The sequence below is a fragment of the Numida meleagris genome, chromosome 6 (assembly GCF_002078875.1).
Source record: "Numida meleagris isolate 19003 breed g44 Domestic line chromosome 6, NumMel1.0, whole genome shotgun sequence".
In the NCBI taxonomy this organism is placed as follows: Eukaryota; Metazoa; Chordata; class Aves; order Galliformes; family Numididae; genus Numida; species Numida meleagris.
In genome coordinates this window covers 60287018-60305687 of record NC_034414.1, presented here as the reverse complement: position 1 = coordinate 60305687, position 18670 = coordinate 60287018, and the positions used below count along the sequence as shown (strand labels likewise).

Sequence of the window (18670 nt, the reverse complement as noted above, 5' to 3'; positions counted from 1 at the left end):
AACAGCTTCAACCCCTCCTGGCAAGCTAGCACTGCACACGCTGTCACGCTGTGTGTTGCAGCTGGAGAACACAAAGCTCTCCGTGGAGCCTAACTATGGTAACTGATAAATAACTCCGGTGACAGGCTTCATTGAATTCTGTATAAAAAGATGCTCGTGAAGTACTGAATTCTACTATCCCGTCAGGAAGGGGAGACACTGAGGAGGGATTTCTGAGAGCAAAGCCGTTTGCTAACCCAATGCTGAAGCGTGTCAGGAGCTGTAAGTGCGGAAGCAGCGTGCGGCCCCAACATGCACAGCTCTGCAGCTGGGCTTGGGTGGCAGCGTGCTCAGCTGTGTGCTCAGCTGTGTGCCTGCTGCAGGAGCAACCATAGGATGCGGGTGAAGGAAACAAGCTACGATGTGGGAAGGTGGAAATCAGGAAGGGATTGTCACAGTGAGGGTGGTCAGGTGCTGGGACAGGGCCCGGAGAGGTCGGGGCAGCCCGGTGGGAAGAGGTGCTCTGACTGACCGCACGGGGCTCAGAGCTGCTGTGCCAGAGGGCACTTGTGGCTGACGTGGTTCTGTGGGGCCTGAACCTTGGTGGTACTGCTGGGAGATGTGAGGAGCAGCCAGCAGATGGCTTCAGTGGCAGCGCTGCAGCGTTCCGCAAAGATTAAAGGGAGAAGTGCTTAGAAAACGCTTCTGAAAGAAGCGAGAGTGACCACTTTCTATTTAGGAGTGCTAAGTAAGGTCATAGAATCCTAGAATGGCTTGGGTTGGAAGGGACCTCAAGGATCATCAAGCTCCAAGCCCCTGCCACAGGCAGGGCCGCCAACCTCCACATCTAATACCAGACCAGGCTGCACAGGGCCCCGTCCCACCTGGCCTTGAACACCTCCAGGGACGGGGCATCCACAGCCTCTCTGGGCAGCCTGTGCCAGCACCTCACCACTCTCTTGGTAAAGAACTTCCCCCTGATATCCAACCTAAATCTTCCCTCCTTCAACTTGAAACCATTTCCCCTTGTCCTGCCATTATCTACCCTTCCAAAGAGTTGACTCCCCTCCTGTTTGTAGGCTCCCTTTAGGTACTGGAAGGTACCTTTAGGTCATGGGGCTGCTATGTGTGTCAATAAGGTGAATTTCCCCTCCCCAATTTCAGTGAGCATTAGTGCTGTTCTGCCTTTTTGGTCTCTTCTCGAGGTTGAAATTACTTTGGTTGAACGCTTTTTGAGGTAAGCATTGAGAACCACTGCTCTGCAAGAGACGGGAGCAAAACTGGTCAGCACTGGCTGAGCCTTGCTCCGAGCTCTGGTCTCAGTGGCCTAAATCTGACAAATCTCTTTAGAAATAAAGACCTGGTGTTCGTATTTCAGGAGTGTGCTGTGTGCCTGAGGTGGGTTTGGTGTTGTGCTGTGTCCCGCTGACAGCGGCTGCAGCTGGTGCTGGGGATCTGTGGGATCTGCCCTAGGAGATGGGGCGGCGGAGGGCTCTGTCTCCCTTATCCGATAGAGGGAAAAATAAATAAGGTGAACTCCTCTTTATAGTGCTAGAAATCTCTGTGACGATTGTGTAAGAATTGTAAAAGTTGACCCAGGAAATGATGTCAGTATCAGGTGTTACCTCTGCGTGCCCATTAAGCTGCAGTGGTTGCCGTGCTAAGCTGGCAGCCACCGTTCCGTGCTTCCTGGGGGTCTCACAGCCGGTCCCACCCCGTTCAGTTGTAGGATTTGTAGGATTTTCAGTTGTGCCAGCAGGCCGGGACCGGTTCCTGTGGGGGCTGAGCATCAGAAGCTGGGGGCTACGGCCGCTGCAGGAACCAGATCTCGTTGTGTCTGTTGGCAGCAGCGGGGTTCGTGTACCCGGCGATGATGAACGTGTCCTGCAGGCACAGCTCGGGGCTCTCCAGGATTTCTGCCAGCAGGTTGATTTCTCTCATGATAGAGTCTTCGTTGGTGATTCCTCTGAAGCTCCTGTAAGAAGCAACTTCACATCAGGTTCTTTTTTAAAATCTGCAGCTTTTCCAGAGCCTGGAAGTGTCACCTTCTCTTCTAAACTAACTGGTCGTGGTTGACAAGTGACACTGAGTGTGGTTGATCTCAGACAGGTAATGGTTTTTCTTAACAGAGTTTTCAGTGATATTCTGGATTCTTTGCTCCCAGCTACACAGAATGTTCTGTGCTTTGAGAAGCAGCTGTACCTTCCATTTACATGCATTGCTATCCCAGGTAAGTTGGTAGCTGTTATTTTCTGAACGCCCTGCTTTCACGCAGCAGGCAGCTTTTAAAAGTCACTGCAAATCAAGTTTGAAGCTTGTTAGCTTTAAGAACCCGGTTCGAGAAATGAGAACGTTTCTTACCTACTATAAACAATAGTAGAAGGCCATTCCTCAATGATGATGTCGGAGTCGAAGGGGTGAGGTGGCTGGTCCTGCAGCACCTCGGGCAGGTAGTATGCCACCGTCACCGCCTGCCTCATCTCCGACTGAGACTCGTTGGTGTGGACGATGGTCACAATGGGGATGGTTATCCCCAGGTACAGCCCTGGGGAGAGGCATACAGCTTTTAGAAGGCACGAAAGGACGTCTGGGTGCTGTACCTCACCTCTGAGCTCACAGAACCCCAGTTTGCAAATATATTTGCATGTCTGTCTAAAACTCTGTCATTGGTGAGCTCTCCTACCTTCATGTCTAGTTTGACTTCACTCCGTTTTGGGTGGCTGTGTTTATCTTGCAAACTGCTCTTGTCTCACGTTTTCAGTATTTGGGAACAAAGGGTGCAGGCAGGACAAGGGGCTGCATTGCGAACTCATTTAGGATTTGCTGTTGACAAACATGTTGCTTTGTTTGTGCGGTGCTGTACTAAGGGAAGGTTGTAGCTTTGAGGGTGTGTGTAGCAGTGATGTTTAGGAGGGAGGGATTTGCTTCTGTACGCAGATTGAAAACAACACTGTACTGTTCCAGAGCCAAAATAACGTTCTTCAAGTTATTTAAGTGTTACTAGGATGGGGAGGGGGGAAAGTACCTTATTAAGGCAAACTTTTGAGAGCATTGGTTTTAGTTTCTTGGGAAGAAAATGAAGGGTTGACTTGACTCGACACATGCTAGTGCAGAACAAAACGTTGGGTGTTGTAGCTGGCAGCATTCAGAACCAGGCAGTGCCGGTGCCACGCGGTCGTGGGGGTCTGAGTGCCTTTGTGGTGGGGGTCTGAGTGCCTTTGTGGTGGGGGTCTGCCACCAGAGGCTCTCTAATAGCAGGCGTGTCGAAGGGGCAGCCTGGTTCAGCTCACGCTGGAAAGGCTGCATTGCGTGCAAATGGCAATTTGCATGGGGTGGTCTAGTTGGAAAAAGGAAAACGAAAGCAAATATTCTTCTAACTGGGAGGAGCCAGTGCATAAATGTGATGTTTTTACTGTCATGTGGAATTGTGGTACCAATTACCTGAGGAGTTCTGCTCACAGATGTACCGCATGAGCTTCATGAACCCCAGGCAGATGCTCTGCTCGTACTGCTTCTCTTTCATCCTTATGCAGGCCCACTTGGCTTTCCCGTACTGACGTTTTTCGTAGAGCAGGTCTCCGAGCTGCAAGCACAGGAGGATCATTGTTTTGTATTGGAAGCTCACTAATTTAAAAACTAAAGAACCCACAAGCAAACAGAAGTCATAAGAAGTCAGTCACACCGGCTCAGTGTGTGCGTCTCAGCTGAGGGCAGGAAGAACTGCAGCTTTCTCTGCTGCCACTGAAATGGTCTTGGAAGGAGCATGTAAACTCCAGTCCTTCCTTGTGTAACTCAGGAGGGGACACAGGGGTGTGTGGCAGATCCCTAGGCAGACTCATGGGTTGCTCTTCTGTAGAACCTGTCATCTCAGGAACTTGTGTTTGGTGAGTATTTACTTAGTACAGCAATACTGAGACGTTGCCTTGAGCGTTTCATTGCAACGTGAATTAAAGTGGAAGTTGTAAATTAAAGGTAAAATGGAACTTGTGATAGGAGTCCTGCACTGGTTAGATGAAATACACTCAATCCAGTGGTGATATTTATGAATCTGAATGATGTGGGTCTGTTTAAACTAAATGTGTCAGGAAATCTTCACACATGATTAGAGTTTTCCTGGTTTGTCATTTGCCCAGTTTGCTGGGCATCGGCTGGGAGGTTTTATGAGCTGTGAGGTGGCTGTGAGAATATGGATTTGCAAATTGATACCCTGTTTGATTATGACCCGTGATGCAGACAGAACTCCAGCTTTTGTTTCTGCTTCAGATTCCGGCCTCTGCCGAGTACCCTTTGCTAATGGTTAATTACCGTGATTGTAAAGAGGCGAGTGCATTGCTTCAGATGGAGAAAATGGTGGGCTTGTTTCAAGTGTCAGAGTAGGAGGGTTTTTTTGGTTAAGCTAATTCTAAAATGTCACAGGGACTGCAGTGCCTCGCCGTGTTCTGATATTCCTGCTGATTTCCAGCTAGTAACAAGAGGAAAATTTGCACGTGCTTGAAAAACTGGTGACGGCTTACAAAGGAAATGCAGTTCTCTGAATGTAACCCTTTGCACTTACAGTGCCAGCAATCCTAAGCAGATAAGTTGACTTTATAAAGGAACACAGCTTTGAAATCTCGGTTTGAGTACTGCCAAGCGTGCTAGAAGGAGAGCTGGGAGGGGTGGGTACCTTTTCTTTGCGCTGGATGAGGGTGAACGGGATGCTCTGCCTCTCCTGGGGGCTGTTGTTTCGGGTCAGCTGCTGGATGGGCTCTGCCATGTCTGCAACAAAACAGGGCATTCCCGGTTTAGATGTGAAGCTGCAGGGACAGCAGTGGGACGTTTCACGCTGTTTTCCCTCGGTTGAGGGGGAGCAGACTTGGTGCTTTGCTATCACCGGGCACAGTCAGCAGCCTTTGTCCGTGTGCTGGATGCTACAGCTGCATCTCCTGAGGGGTTTGGCAGTGCCTGGTTCAGTGGCTCTGTGCGGACGGTGCTGCCTTCAAATCCCAGCTAGTCCTTCAGTGCTGGATGCGTTCACGTGAAAAAGTAGATGGTGTCGGCTGCACTTGTTTAAAAATACCAGGTGTTTTTAATGCAAGCCCTGCTGTTCAGACTGCACAGCTGGGAGGGGTTGGGTGGTGAGGCACTGCACGGGCTGCCCAGGCAGGTGGTGATGTCCCACCCCACAGGCAGCCGAGGTCAGGGACGGGCTCTGAGCACTGATGGAGCTGTGGGTGCCCTGTGCATTGCGGAGAGTGGGACCAGAGGGCCTAAAAGGGTCCAACCCAAACCATTCTGTGATTCTGTACGTCAGCAGAGGGCACCAAGGTGCTCAGTGGAGGCTAAGGGGTGCTGAGAGCAGCCCATGGAGTAGGGGGGGGGGGAGCGCATTGCTCCCACTGCAGGTATGGTGAGGATGCAGTGACGGGGAACAGGCAGCAGACAGAAGTTAGCACAGAAAATTCTGATTGTGCATACCAAGAAAAATGCAGTGCCTGTGATCAAACCCAGGGTCCTGGCTATGTTAAGGAGCTCTGCCCTTGGAAAATTGCAGACAGCTGGATGAGCAGCTTGAAGCCTGGTGGCAACTGAGCTTTGTAACTGGCTCTGCTTTTAACAAGGAGTTGAGTGCAGGCCTCCAGAGGCTCCTTACACCCTAACGTAGCATGTAATTGTCTCTCAGTGTAAGATGTTTGTTTCTTTAAAAGCACCAAAACTACAGATGAGGGAGAAGAAAAGTGTCCTGTTAAATTAAAAGAAGTACAAGATGAGCAAAATTAAAATTCCTCATTGCATGCTTCACTGGAGAAATACATCTTCTTAAGATGTGATTGTTTAACAAAGAAGCTACATCAACACTTTCTTGTGTCCATTAATTTGACTCTATTTCTTTTTGGTGCGTAATAGTTCTATCATAGAATCATTAGGGTTGGAAAAGACCATTAAGATCGTCAAGTCCAACTGCCTGCCCCTCCTCACCGTGCCCACTGTCTCTGGTTGGGTGCTGAGGACATCAGGTGCAGGCTTTTGGAATACCAGCACATCTTGTGCTTCTGTTCTCCCGTGGTTTTGCAGTTTAAATATGGCAGGGTTCAGTGCATTTGCATTTGCCTCTGGCTGTGGCACGGAGCCTCACCCGCATTGAGGGGTAAGGTGCAGAAGAATGAAGTGAGCCTGTGTCACTCAGTAAATCTGGAGCTGAGCTGGGAATCAGACCTACATCTCCTGGCACCCAGTGCAGGGCTCTACGGCTATTTGGAGCAGCAAAGGTCCTGTTAATAAGGGGGAGAAAGATGCACTTTGGCTGATTTTAAACCTTTTGTTTGCAGATGTCATTGGGAAATAAATTTAAAATACAAGTAATGACATTTAAAATTAATCTCCTTGGATGCTGAGGGGAAAAAATAGTATGTTAGGCTTCAGCTCTGGATTTGTAGAGTGACGAATTAGAAGATATTCTAAGGTCCTGGAAACATTAACTCCGTTTTTGATTCTTTTCTCCGTGTTAATGCCCAGGATAACAGTTACAATTAATGCAAGTCCCTTCAGGAGTTTTACTCCTCAGTCCGTGAATCTGTGCCCACCAGCCCGGCAGTATGATGTGCACTACAAATACTTGGCTGTGCACAGCACTCAGCTTACACGGCTCAAAGCAAGGGAGTTGCTTCGTGTACAGATCCTCTGCCAATCCAGGCTTGGGAGCCTGGGCACTGCTGTGACAAAATGAGGCGAGATGGCAACGAGCTGTAGCAGTGCACCTGGGTAAAGGCTTGGCTTAATTACGTTTTAAAATTGTAAATTACAGTTACGAAATAATCGTATCCCAGCCTATAGGTAGGTGTTGTGAAAGAGGCAAATCTTTACAAAGGGGTTTATGGAGGCGTTGCACACTTGACAAGACTTGCACACAGCAGCCCCCTCCTTCCTTCCCCCAATGGCCCCTTCCCTGCTTGCCCAGCAGCCTCTGTACCCAGAGATGTGCTACCACCCATGTGACATAACCTGAGCGTGGGGACTGTATTGTAACTGAGGGAAAATCACGTGCAAGTCAATATCTGAAGTTTGATCTGGAGCCAGGGTGCTCAATTCAGAGCGTGCTGCTTTGTACGCTGTGTATCTTTAGGTGGCCTAACGCTGTAGCAAGTGGACGTTTTTCATGCCTAACAGCTCGCTCGTTAATCTCGTATTGAAGTTATAATTGGGAAATGTGAAGGAACTGCTGCAGCATGTTTTCTGCTTCTGCTGGGAGTAGATAACGTGGAGATCCCAAGCCAAGAGAGCTGTATTGCATCATCCTCCACCTGTACTTTCCTGCTGGCTGCAAGGTTTGGCAGAGGCTGACCAGTCACACTGCAGGGTTGCTGTGGTCTTGCTCACAGGGACAAATTGATATGCCTGTCCTATAAGCATGGTATTCAAATCTCACAACATCTGATGTTTTTAGGACGCCGATGGTGTTCTGTAACCCGTACAAGGTGCTAACAAAAGCTACTAGCAAGACGTTTTCTGGAAGGCATGCAGTCACCATGCAGCAAGGTGCTGGAACTACGGACACAGGAGCAGTGTTGCTCTTATTTCAGAGACTTTACCACTAGGCTACAGCAAGCATATGTTCTGCTGTTAAGGCTGCAGTGCCCTGGCTGCACAGCTACTGCTATGGCAGCAAGTAAATCCCGTATTCTGGTGCATTGTGGCATCAGCTGCTTGGGTGGAGCAGAGAGGTTTGTCTACACGGAGAGCATCCGTGTTTCCTCTGGGGCTCCTGAGGCTGGGGGTGCCCTAGCTGGCTGTGTGCTGCACCTGGGGGATAACAGTTCCCCTGTACTTGGGATGGAGCTCGCAAGCTGATCTGACAAGCTGTTTCTGCTAGGTGAGGTTCAACCTGCTCTGACAGCCCCAGGCAGCACCTGAGAGAAGTACTCTGTCCTGACTTTTACAATGCCTGGTTCACATCATGAAGCAAACCTTTAGAATATAGTAACCAAAATGTGGCAGCGTACTACTTTTGACATATGCACTACTTTTGACTTTTTGTAAGGGCAGGTAGCGACAGGATGAGGGGAAATGGCTTTAAACTGGAAGAGGGTAGATTTAGGCTAGATATTAGGAAGAAATTCTTGACTGTGAGGGCGGTGAGACACTGGCACAGGTTGCCCAGTGAGGTTGTGGATGCTCCTCCCTGGAAGCATTCAATCCCAGGCTGGATGGGGCTGTGAGCAACCTGGGCTAGAGGGAGGTGTCCCTGCCTACAGCAGGGCGTTGGAACTGGATGATCTTAAAGGTCCCTTCCAACCCAAACCATTCTATGATCCTATGAACTTGATATCCTAAGAACCCCACAGTGAGTCCTGGAGCCCAGGGCCGCGCTGGTGCTGTGAACTCAGAGCCCTCTCAGCCGGGCTCAAGGTGTTTGGGTACCCAAGAATCCATCAGTTCTCCTTGTTAAGGCACCAGAAAGATAACGTGGGATTTCTGGGAAAGACTTGAAAGGGAGGGAGAAAATGAGCTTGTACCCTTTGTGCTGGAGTTTGTAAATAGCAATGGGTTCATTTTGGCAGTGTCTCTCTGGGGCTTGCTGCCTCCCCCTGTTTGAAGGCTATTAGAAGCCCAGCCGTGGTGCTGAGGATCCCTGCTCGGCATTACGCTCTCTGCACAGAGGCAGCTTGCGGTCACTGAGCTACGCGACTTGCTACAGCTTCTCTGATTTTTCTGTCGTTCTCAACATGGAAAATATAGAACTTTTTATTAGGACAAGCCCGGCAGGCTTGCCGTCACAAAGCAAATTTAAGCCTTTAGTTGGCTTTGAGCCATCTTTCAATTCCAACGTTTCTTTAAAGCCGGAAGGCCAGCCCCAAGCGAGGTGCTGCTCCTAAAAGAAACCTCATCGAATGTTAGCGTTGGCCCTTCCAACCGAACGGTTCCGTGGTTCGGAGGCAGCCGATTTAACTTTTAATTAAGGCTGTAAGCCTCCATCAGCTCCAATTAGCACAAATAGGTTGATGCCCTGCAGCTCGGAAGGCGAACGATGGGAGACCCGACCGCCGGCGCGTTACCCCCGTACGCGACGGGGCCGTGCTTACCGCGGGGCACGTCCACCTGGTGCCCCCTGCCCACGCTCTGCCAATAGTTCAGCAGCCTCTCCTGCTCCTCGTCGTCCATGCGCTCGGCCCCTTCCTCCTCCAGGCTGCTGCCGTGGCTGTGGTACGCCGAGTCGGGGCTCTCCTCCGCCATGCCATCCAGGTCCTCCAGCGTGATGGCGGCTGGGCCGCTCGGCTCCGCGCCGCTCATGCGGCACCCGCCCGTCTCCATCGTGCTGTGCTGTGCCGAGCTGCGCTGAGCTGCTTTATGAAGGGCTCAGCGGGGGCGGGAGCAAGGGGCGGGCACGGGGACAGCAAGCACCCAGGTGTGTGTGTGTGTGTGTGTGTGTACCTGTGTGCACGGGGCACTGCTCCAGCACTGTCCTACCAGCCCGCAGTGTGCACACAGCGCCTGCCTTTCTGCCTCGCCTGCTGCTGTCAGCTCCGAGCAGTGCAGCCTGTGAAAGTGTTTGCATTTCGTGTGCTTTGGGGTATTAGCTAAGGTTTGCCTTCCTAGCTCCACTCCTTTCCCATCTCCCTTTCCTTGCTTCTTTCTTTTTTTCCCCACTCTTTTCCCTTCCAATCCTTTTCTTTCCTTTCCCTGCTCCCTTTCCCTTTCCTTTCCCCGCTCCCTTTCCTTTCCTGGTGTGCCCATCGTTTTCTTCAGGAGTTCCTGCAGTGTCAATGGAAGGTGACCACACGCACAATCTGGGAGTCATTTTGTGCTTGAGTATCTCGCTTTGGGATTTGACAGCTACATCATGTTGTCAGAAGCCTTTAGGAGGAAGGCACACTGCTCCCCGGAATGTGGAAGGCTGTCCCAGAGCTGGACCTGACTCTGGGCTGTGCAGGGAGCATGCAGCTCTGCTTGCAGCTGCCTCTCTTTGGTTCCCAACATTAATGAGATACAAGAGTTGGTGTCCTTTTGTCTCAGGCAGGAAAGGGAAGCCATAGGGCTTTCAATTTTCTTTAAGGAAACATATCTCTGGCTGATATACCTATGGGAGAAGGAGAACACGGGTTGGGGATGTAGCTGTTGTCTCTGAGATGTGATACTTAATCTCCCTCCCAGGCTCAGTTACCTGATCCAACAAAGTATTAACTGCCTTAGGAACTGGAGATGTGCAGGTCCAGTGGCACAGAACAGACTGAAATCAGTTCTGTGATGTGTTCCTTCTGCCAGCCAAGGGAGGTTGTCTCCCTGAGAGCTGGCAAATGGAGGAGCAATCGCCAGTGGGAACATCCTGAGACATCTCTCACCTAGTGAACTTAGCATGTGGGATTCTTGAAGAAAAGGGAGAGGCAGCTAGTTCTGCCCTGAGCTGTTTGGCATTCTCTGTGTAGGCAGGGCATTAGTGCCACGGACTCCAGACCAGCCTGAAATTCATTGGAATCCATGCCAAATGTTTGATAATGATGCTCGCTTAAGTATTTTGGTTGTGTGCTTGATGGTGTGATTTCATGGTCAGCTCCTGATGTGCAGAATCACAGGATTCGTGGAGCACATGCTGAAGTGAGCTGAGTTGTGGTAGTTATCAGACTTTGTTCATCAGGGTGTTCCTCTGTGGGGCAATGCCTGGCTGCAGGGGGGTATCGTGAAACAGGTCGCTGTATGAATCCGTCCACATCGCAGATAACATCTTGAATGATGCTTCAGTACAGTGCAAGCACCAGCTTCAGTTCCGTGGATGGGGAACTCTGCATAGTTTGGCAAGCTGGATTACTGCAATTTAGTCCTGGTGCCTGGAGATGGCTCCCAGGAGGTCAGTGTTCTGCGGTCAGTGTGCAGAGGTTCCTCCTCAGCCTGCCCTGCAGAAATAATTCTGATGCTTTGTCACAGAAAACTGCTCCAACCCTTGTTCAGGCATCGTTTGAAGTGGCTGCCCCAGGAGAGAGGCTGGTAGGAATTTAACGTCCCACTTTAAAGATCCGCTCTTTGTTTGTTATTAAAACTTCACTTATTTTGTGATGTGCCTAGTAATTGCATACAAGAGGCTGCCTGGTAGAGTACTGAAGATGTGCCATGGTCTGTGTGCTGTTAGTGCACAGGGCTGTTCCTGGAGCTGAACTAATCTGATTTTTTTTTGTGCTTATTTTTTCCCCACAACTTGCCCATGTTGTGTGTAGCTGCTGGTTCTTGGTAGTTTTGTTAGTGCTGCATTCCTGGTGTTTTCCTGGCAGGTTATTTCTCTGTATATAGAAGAAAAACAAATATTCAGCCTTGCAAATTGAGGATGCAAAGCATTCTCAGCAAGATATTTCACTCTGTCATGTGCAGAGTGGTGCCATTACTGATCTACGGATTTGTATAGAAATACCACTTCTTTTCGTAACCTCTCGAGTAACAGAGGAAAAATGTTCTCAGTGAAATTAATTGAAAAGCACGAACTGTAGGCCTTTCTTATAACTTTTAAGAAGTCAAATACACTGTAATAGAAGATTGTGCCAGCGGTGTGCACTTGCAGTCCAGAAGGCCACCTGCATTCTGGGCTGCACCAACATTCTGGACTGTCCTCCTCTGCTCTGCTCTCATGAGGCCCCACCTGGAGTACTGCATCCAGGCCTGCAGCCCAGCACAGAGAGATGTGGGGCTGTTGGAGTGGGTCCAGAGGAGGGAACAAGGATGCTCAGAGGTTGGAGCACTCCTCCTATGGAGACAGGCTGAGAGCTGGGGGTGTTCAGCCTGGAGAGGAGAAGGCTCTGGGGAGACCTCACTGCAGCCTTCCAAAATTAAAAGGGAGATTAAAAGGAGGGAAATCAACTTTTTACAGGGGCTGATAGTGATAGGACAAAGGGGAATGGTCTTAAACTAAAGGAAGGGAGATTTAGACTAGATGCTGGGGGAGGCTTTCACTGAGAGGATGGTGAGGAGCTGGCACAGGCTGCCCAGATCGGGTGTGGGTGCCCCATCCCTGGAGGTGTTCACGGCCAGGTTGGATGGGCCCTGGGCAATCTGATCTAGCACTTGACTTACTGGCTGGCAACGCTGTGTATGGCAGTGGGGTTGGAACTTGGTGATCCTTGAAATCCCTTCCAACCCAAGCCATTCTATGTTAAAGGGCAATATTCTGTCTTTTTGTTGAATAACGCTGCTTTGGTGAAGGACAGCATATGTTAAATATATATAACAGATTCCTGTGGAGTGGGAAGACAGTAGTGTTTGAATGAATTAATATCAATGTGATGAGGAAACTTTGAGAGGAATAAAGGTGCTTTATCTGTTGATTGGCATTGGTTTTGGAGAAACACCGTTCCCTTCTGTGTCTCTGTTTCTGTATTTCCATTTTGAAGGAGATAGGAATATGTCAGCACAAAGCTTACACGTAACAGCACTCTTCACCCTTACAGTTAGAGCTCACTTGTAGTTTGTCACAGCTCTGAAGATACACGGGGAGAGTAACTCAAACCGAGCACGAGCTGCTGTGCCTTCCTCAGCCGTCTTCTGTCATAAACCCGCACCTTTTTATGTTAATAATTGTTCTCCTTCCCTCTGTTGACGTGCTGTACTTCTGATCTGAGAGGTTTCACTGGACGTGCCAATGAGCTGTTCTCCCTGTGTACAAGGAGTTCAGGGCTCTCTGCAGCCGGTGAGCAGCGCGTGAGCTGCCCCATCCCTCTGTGTCTCCCCGCCGTGGGGTTCTGTGCTGGTGGCATCCCTGGGCTCCTCCTCTCGAAGCTGAGTTACAGTTGGCAGAGGTGGTGCACAGTTCCTGCTGGAACTTTTGGGGGAAGGTGGGGTACCACACTTACCCCTCTCAAGGCAATGCGCACAGAGAACACAGCCCTCTTTAGTTTTGTTCCTAAAACAAAGCAATGAATGCTCCAGATCTTCATCGCTTTCCCGGATCTGTTGGAAGACCCCTGTTGCCTTCACGCCTCCCTACAAAATTACTCCCCCAGGATGGTACAGTCACAACCCTTTCCTGAAGACCTGTGATAACTACACTGCTGAGCCAGCTTTCCAGCTGAGAGCTGTGGGGTCTGGACCCTGGGACAAGGCTCCTCTTCTTACCCTACTTTGCTCTTTGTTGAAAAGTTGCTACTCCAGTGCTGAGAGTTGAGCAGCGCGATGTCCACGTGGTGCACAACAAACCTGGAGGTGTGCTCTGAAGCTGCCTGGCTTTGGTGGCCCCGTGTCCGATTAGACCCTTGGGGCACATTAATGTTCCCTCACAAGGAAAGTGTGATGTTAGCTCTCCATCACACCTTGCAGCCTTGTGTCCTCAGAGGTAGGTTCTGTGTTTGGCACGGCACGTTTGGAAGTGGTGCTGCATGCTGTGTGCTGGAGCTGGGAAGGTTCTTGTTCTGCCAAAACCTTTGTGTTCTTGGCAGGTTTAGCACAGCACGGGTAACTTCACTGGCTGCCTTTTATATATTGGTAGTAAATCTGTCAGCTGTTCTAATTGTATTTAGCAAGCTAGAAAAAGTCATTAGTCCTAGTAAGAAATTCATTTAGGTGAACGTAATGTAAAACGTCAGTGTTTTGGAAAGGTTCGGGAGACCTAATCCAGAAGTATTATCTTTTCAATTAAAAATAAAGGTAGGGAGACCAGAGAAAAGTAATCACTCTGAGTAGCGCTTGTTTCTGTATCTCTTCTAAGTAGGTTATGTTTACTGTTCCTGTTAGTTTTGAAGCTCCAGGTGACTGGATCCTGCTGTCTTTTGTAATAGTCTTCCTCGGTTTGTTTTGCAGAAGATGATTAAATTGGACACCGAGCAAACAGTGCCAGTACGATTTTCTTGCATGTTATAAACCAGGTCAAGAGAGGAAACATAAAAATACAAGTAATGGAAAATTAAAAACAAAAAAGTTGTGCAACAAGCGTAGGAAATAACAAACCAGTGCAGAGATATTATACTCACGTGGGCTTTAATTTTTAATTAAACCATTAATTTCTTTGCTAAATAAACATTTTTGTGTTCAGAGACTGACCCCATTTCCAGTCCTTGAGACCTAAGTTTGATCTTAAGCATTTCCAGTGTTCTCATCATCGAACTGCTTGGGGTTTGATGGGAGTAAAAAGTGCTGTGCAGTGGTACCCCATTAAAATAAGGAGCAGAGTTACCCCTTGCTTTGTAAATGTGTTTTGTTTTAAAGACTTTTTTTAATGAATTGGCACAGGCGTTTCTGCCGTTCTCCCTTTAAAGTGGCTTCTTACATGCGGGCCAGATTGAAAACCAGCAGCAAGAATCTGTGGGGTAAAAAGCAAGTTCTGAATTTTAAACTCTTAAGACTTAATCAACTGTGATAAATTAATGCCTTGTGCGTTTAGGCTTCCGGGTGGCTTCGTGTGTATTCTGACTGCATTTTAGGAAAAAGTCATTTGATTTCTTTCTTTTCTTCTTTCCTTCGGAAATTCTTACCATTTCCAGTTGGTCATGGCTTGTCAGTTCAATACAGAGATGCTGTGAAGATGGAAATGGCGGGTGTAACCTGTGAAACATCTCGGGAAGGATGAGCTGAGTCTCTCATCTGTTGCTCATAAGAAAATTAAGAATCCCTAGGAAGGAAAGCAGAAAGCAGCCTCTTTCTTGGTACTGTTTTCTTTTTGTCGCTTACAGCTCCCTGCAGGCGTGCCTGCAGTAGTGGTTTAGTTGGTCTCATTAATCCATTTGCCTTAATTAGGAGGAATGCTCTGGGCTGGAGTCGCTGTGCAGCAAACCCAAGGGCGGGCAGCGGGGGCACCTGGCCTGGTAGGGCCCAGCCCCTCCGCACCCTGCAGCCCTGGGCCTGGCTGGGCCTGGTCGCAGTGCAGCGCTGGGCCGCAGCCGTGCAGTGTGTGAGCCTCAGCCTGCCGCTGCCTAGGGGCTGATGGCTTCCTGGCCTGGCTTTGCTTGCACACACAGCTCTGACTGTCCCTGTAAGCTGTCTTTGTCTCAACCCATGAGCTCCTGCGCTTTTCTCTCCCCACCTCTATCCCATCCCACCCAGGGACGTCGTGCTGAGCCACTGCCGGGTTAAACCTCACTGGTCCAAGGCCCAGGGCGGCCTGAGGTGCGCCGCTGTTTGGAATTTAGGCTGTGTTTCTATTATTTCTCAGCAGCCTTTATCTGTTGTAATCCGCTTTGCTGCCGACTCCAGCGAGTTGTTTTTGAAAGAGCTGCAGGCCTGCAGCCAGCAGCGTGGAAATTCCCCAGCGCGTTGTTTTCTCGGTTTAGCTTCTGCTTTCACAATTTTTCCTTCGCCCTATCAAAGTCCTCTGTGCACTGTTTGTTTCTTTGGGGTATTAATACCGCTGGAGTTGGTGACAATCATTGCCTCTCCCTTTTCTCGGGATTTACCACTTTGTGCCATGTAGGCACCATCCACGGAGCAAGAAGCTGAAGCAGCACCAAACTATGAAAACAACCGAAGCAGGAGAGAGCAGTTAAACTAACAGCCACTGCTTGACAGCATATGAATAGTGTGGCTTTTAATAATATTTGTGCGACTTAATGGGCTCTAAAAACCCAGCATAGCATGAAATGCGTGGGGAGGATGAATGGAGCGTTGTTACTTAGTGTTCAAACATGCATCACGCTTTTAAAATGGCTTCTCCTCTTAGGGTATTTTGTCTTCAGAAAGCGAAGGCGTACTTAAGTCAGCATTGTGTGAAGCCCGAAATTGAGAGCTATCGTTGTCGCTTCAATTGGACTCGACTTTCAGCAGGCTAGGTGAAGCAGAGCAGGGATTAGGGTTTGTTAGGCTGCAGCCTCTGTGCTGTGGTTGGGGTGAGCTGGGGCAGGGTGCCTCAGAGCAGGGAAGCACTGCATGCAGGTACACAGCTCTCGGGAGCTGCCTGCTGTCACACAAGTCAGGGCTGCCTTCAGATGGGCTTGTCAGTGCTGTAGTACACTGAGGTGCTTTGGGTTCACCAAGTGGGCCAACAGATTGTAGGTCGTTCTTTGGAACGAATCTGATTACTCCAATTATTACAGAGCTAGTGCTCCTGCAAAGCTAAGTCTATTAAAAAAAAAAAAAAAAAGGTCCTGACCAAATAAGGCTGAAAAAACAAAGAGGAAAAACAAGATTATGGTGAATTAGTGCAGGTCAGCTCCCTCGTTTCACCAACGTGGAAAGCCGCTACATGTGATGTGTAAAAATAAATTGCCTGTTGGCCAAGGGAAGCAGGGCAGCGCGTGTGCTGGGCCCAGCTGCCCCTTGCTCGTCCCTTGCTGCTCACTGGCACTCCCACCCCTGCCACACACGCCTCCAACCTGGGCTGGTCCTCCACCAACACTGGTCTGGGGATTGTGGAGAAGGTTGGGGCTGGCAGCACTTGGGGGAGCTGCAGCATGGCGGGCACACATCCTTAGGGAGCTGCGCTGTGGTAGTTCTGCTGCTCGGAGCCTGGAAACGATGGTTGTGTCTGGTACAGTAACAAGTCATTTTGAAATGAGTACCACCTGGTTGTGAAAAATTCATCATTTCAAGTAAAGTAAATGAGTGGCTTGCATCCTATTGTACAAGAGATGCAAAAATAAAGCTACTTAAAGAGGCCAAATATCCTTCACCTTCACATCTCTTGTGTGCTGCTGTGTTCTGTTTGCAGGTGCTAGAAATGTTTGCCGGACGCCTGATCAAAATGGGAGTTTTAGCAAGGCGGGATATTCCTAGCCTCACGAAGTACCAGATAATTCTAGCAAGAGATCAGTATAGGAAAAACCCTTCCCCACAAAACATGGTAAGTGTTGTTATTTGTTTCATGTTACTAAAGTAGTTAATAAATAGCGATACTTCAGAGTTCATGAGGTTTTTTTGATGTATATTAAGTTAGATTTCCAATGTAACATCCTGTTTTTAGCTTTGGAATAAAGCGCGCCTACTTCTTCCACAGTTCTTGATTCTTTTATGGGAGAGTTAAAGAAAAAGAGCAGAACCACTTTTCCAAACTGGAATTGTTTTGAGAAATTGCGTTGTACTTCGTGATGACCAAAGTTACACTTTCCCCTCAAAACGACGTTACTGCACCTCTTTTCTGTCAGTTGTCGTGGAGCATCCAGGTCCTGTAAGCTGTCTGCTGAATATTTTGGCAGGCAGGTGCTCGCTGTGCAGTGCTTTGCTCTTTGGCTCTGTTTCTCAGGTGTTCATCTTGCATTTGTTATAAGAAGGGCCGTAGGATTCCTGCTGTTTATCATCTCCCTAATTTAATGATGAGTCTGTTTTGTTTTCCCAGGGGATGCAGCAAGGCATAATTGAAGGAGATTTTGCTCTTTGTATCAGTTTATATCATGGTTATGAGCTGCTGCAGCAGATGGGAGTGCGATCATTATTTATCTACCTTTGTGGAATTATGGATGGATCCAAAGGTGAACTGTCTTCCGAAGCATCCTTTCTTTTTTCCCACTGCTCCTCAATTAATTTACCTTATCCGTCTTGCTAGCTTTATACAAATCAATTAACGTAATGAGTGTGTTGCAAGTCTAATTGGTGTTTGTTTTTCCTTTAACCCTATAGGAATTGCATTAACTCAGTGTTATAGAAGGAGTATATTTGAGAAAGCAAATGTGTATGTATGGCAGTGATTTTGAAAAAAGTAAGGCACAGAAATACACAAACTAAGCGGCAGTAATATCTCAGGAGAGACAGAGTTAAACAATTTAAACCAACAAATTGCGTGGTAAAGCATTTCCTCCATTATTGAGCTCCCCCCATAGCAAAAGCACTTAAAATGTATGCATGATTTAAGCACCTTTGCCAGAAAACTACAGATTTGGGTGCATCACACCGGAATTTCTATCCCAGCTGTGCAAGGTCTTCTCACAAAGGGAGATACGAAACTGCAGCTGGTTTGGTACTGACATCTTCACTGGGAGGTGAAATTTCCACTTGGCAATGTCAAACTGCAGTTCCTTTTGAACGCTGTGTCTGGGAGGGGAAGGTTTCAGCTGTGCAGAATACCCCATGGTGTGACCCTGAGGTGTCTTCCTTCGTTCTGGTTTGCACATGTGTCATTTGGCAGTGTAACTTGGGTAGCTTAGACAAAATACTTCACCCAAAGCACTGCTTAATTAAAACAGCGCTGCTCTGTCCTGTGTCTGAACCAGAAGTGGACAGTGCATATCAAACGTGATAGAATATCTATCGAATGTATATTTATGGTATGATTGTACTAATATATTTTCTTGTGAATTTTATGCTTCTGACCTTTCTACAGTTGGTTTCAGATTGTTGTTCTCAGATGATACAGCGCTCTTGTTAGTACTGGAGAACATTTCATGTGTGTCCTCGTTTCTCAGACCCCTTAAATTCATGGCTGCTGTTGAAAGGTGACAGAGGGAAAATATTTTCAGTAACTAGTTTTTCTGTTCTGGTTCTGGTACATTACGTTTGCTTTCTGATTTGAGTCGAACAACATTCTTTTGTGCGTTGTCAGAAGGTCATTCAGGAAACCTGTTAGTTTGTTAGCTTTAGCTTCCAAACTAGGTTTCTTTTTTATTGACAGAATTTCTGGATGGCTTTTCCTCCTGCTGAATGGTTGATGTAGGAGTTTTCAGTTTACCCAGGGAACTCAGGCTTCTGTTTCTACAGAGTTTTCATCTTTAAATTCTCCAGTGGCATCTTCCACAGTGGCAAAAATACCGACTCTGAACAATGTTTGTTACGCTTCCTAAGCTAACTTGTACCATTTAGCTCTTGGAAGGAGTTCACTGCT

The 18670-nt window shown here is 48.3% G+C and overlaps 2 protein-coding genes across 5 annotated transcripts in view; one reads left to right on the top strand and one right to left on the bottom strand.

The window, feature by feature from the left end:
- FANCM (Fanconi anemia complementation group M) overlaps window positions 1-18670 on the top strand; it is a 61259-nt gene that overhangs the window by 5545 nt on the left and 37044 nt on the right. For all 4 annotated transcript variants that reach the window (XM_021403041.1, XM_021403042.1, XM_021403043.1 and 1 more), the window contains exons 5-6: window positions 16568-16699; window positions 17192-17324. In XM_021403041.1, the coding sequence (XP_021258716.1) occupies window positions 16568-16699; window positions 17192-17324 (265 nt within the window). The remainder of the gene's footprint in view (window positions 1-16567; window positions 16700-17191; window positions 17325-18670) is intronic.
- Window positions 1522-9396, bottom strand: LOC110401684 (heme-binding protein 2-like). Its single transcript, XM_021403069.1, has 5 exons — window positions 9039-9396; window positions 4646-4737; window positions 3421-3562; window positions 2341-2524; window positions 1522-1954 (listed from the first exon to the last, which is right to left on the bottom strand). Exons 1-5 carry the CDS (start codon window positions 9265-9267, stop codon window positions 1783-1785), a joined length of 819 nt encoding a protein of 272 aa, XP_021258744.1. The 5' UTR covers window positions 9268-9396; the 3' UTR covers window positions 1522-1782.

Bases quoted from the DNA above. Each gene is read 5' to 3' on its own strand.
- LOC110401684 (XM_021403069.1), bottom strand. From the start codon at position 9,267: ATGGAGACGGGCGGGTGCCGCATGAGCGGCGCGGAGCCGAGCGGCCCA. The intron at 2,525-3,420 runs GTAATTGGTACC...GCCTCTCCCCAG, and splicing joins CTGTGAGCAGAACTCCTCAG to GGCTGTACCTGGGGATAACC. The intron at 1,955-2,340 runs GTAAGAAACGTT...TGCTTCTTACAG, and splicing joins TCTACTATTGTTTATAGTAG to GAGCTTCAGAGGAATCACCA.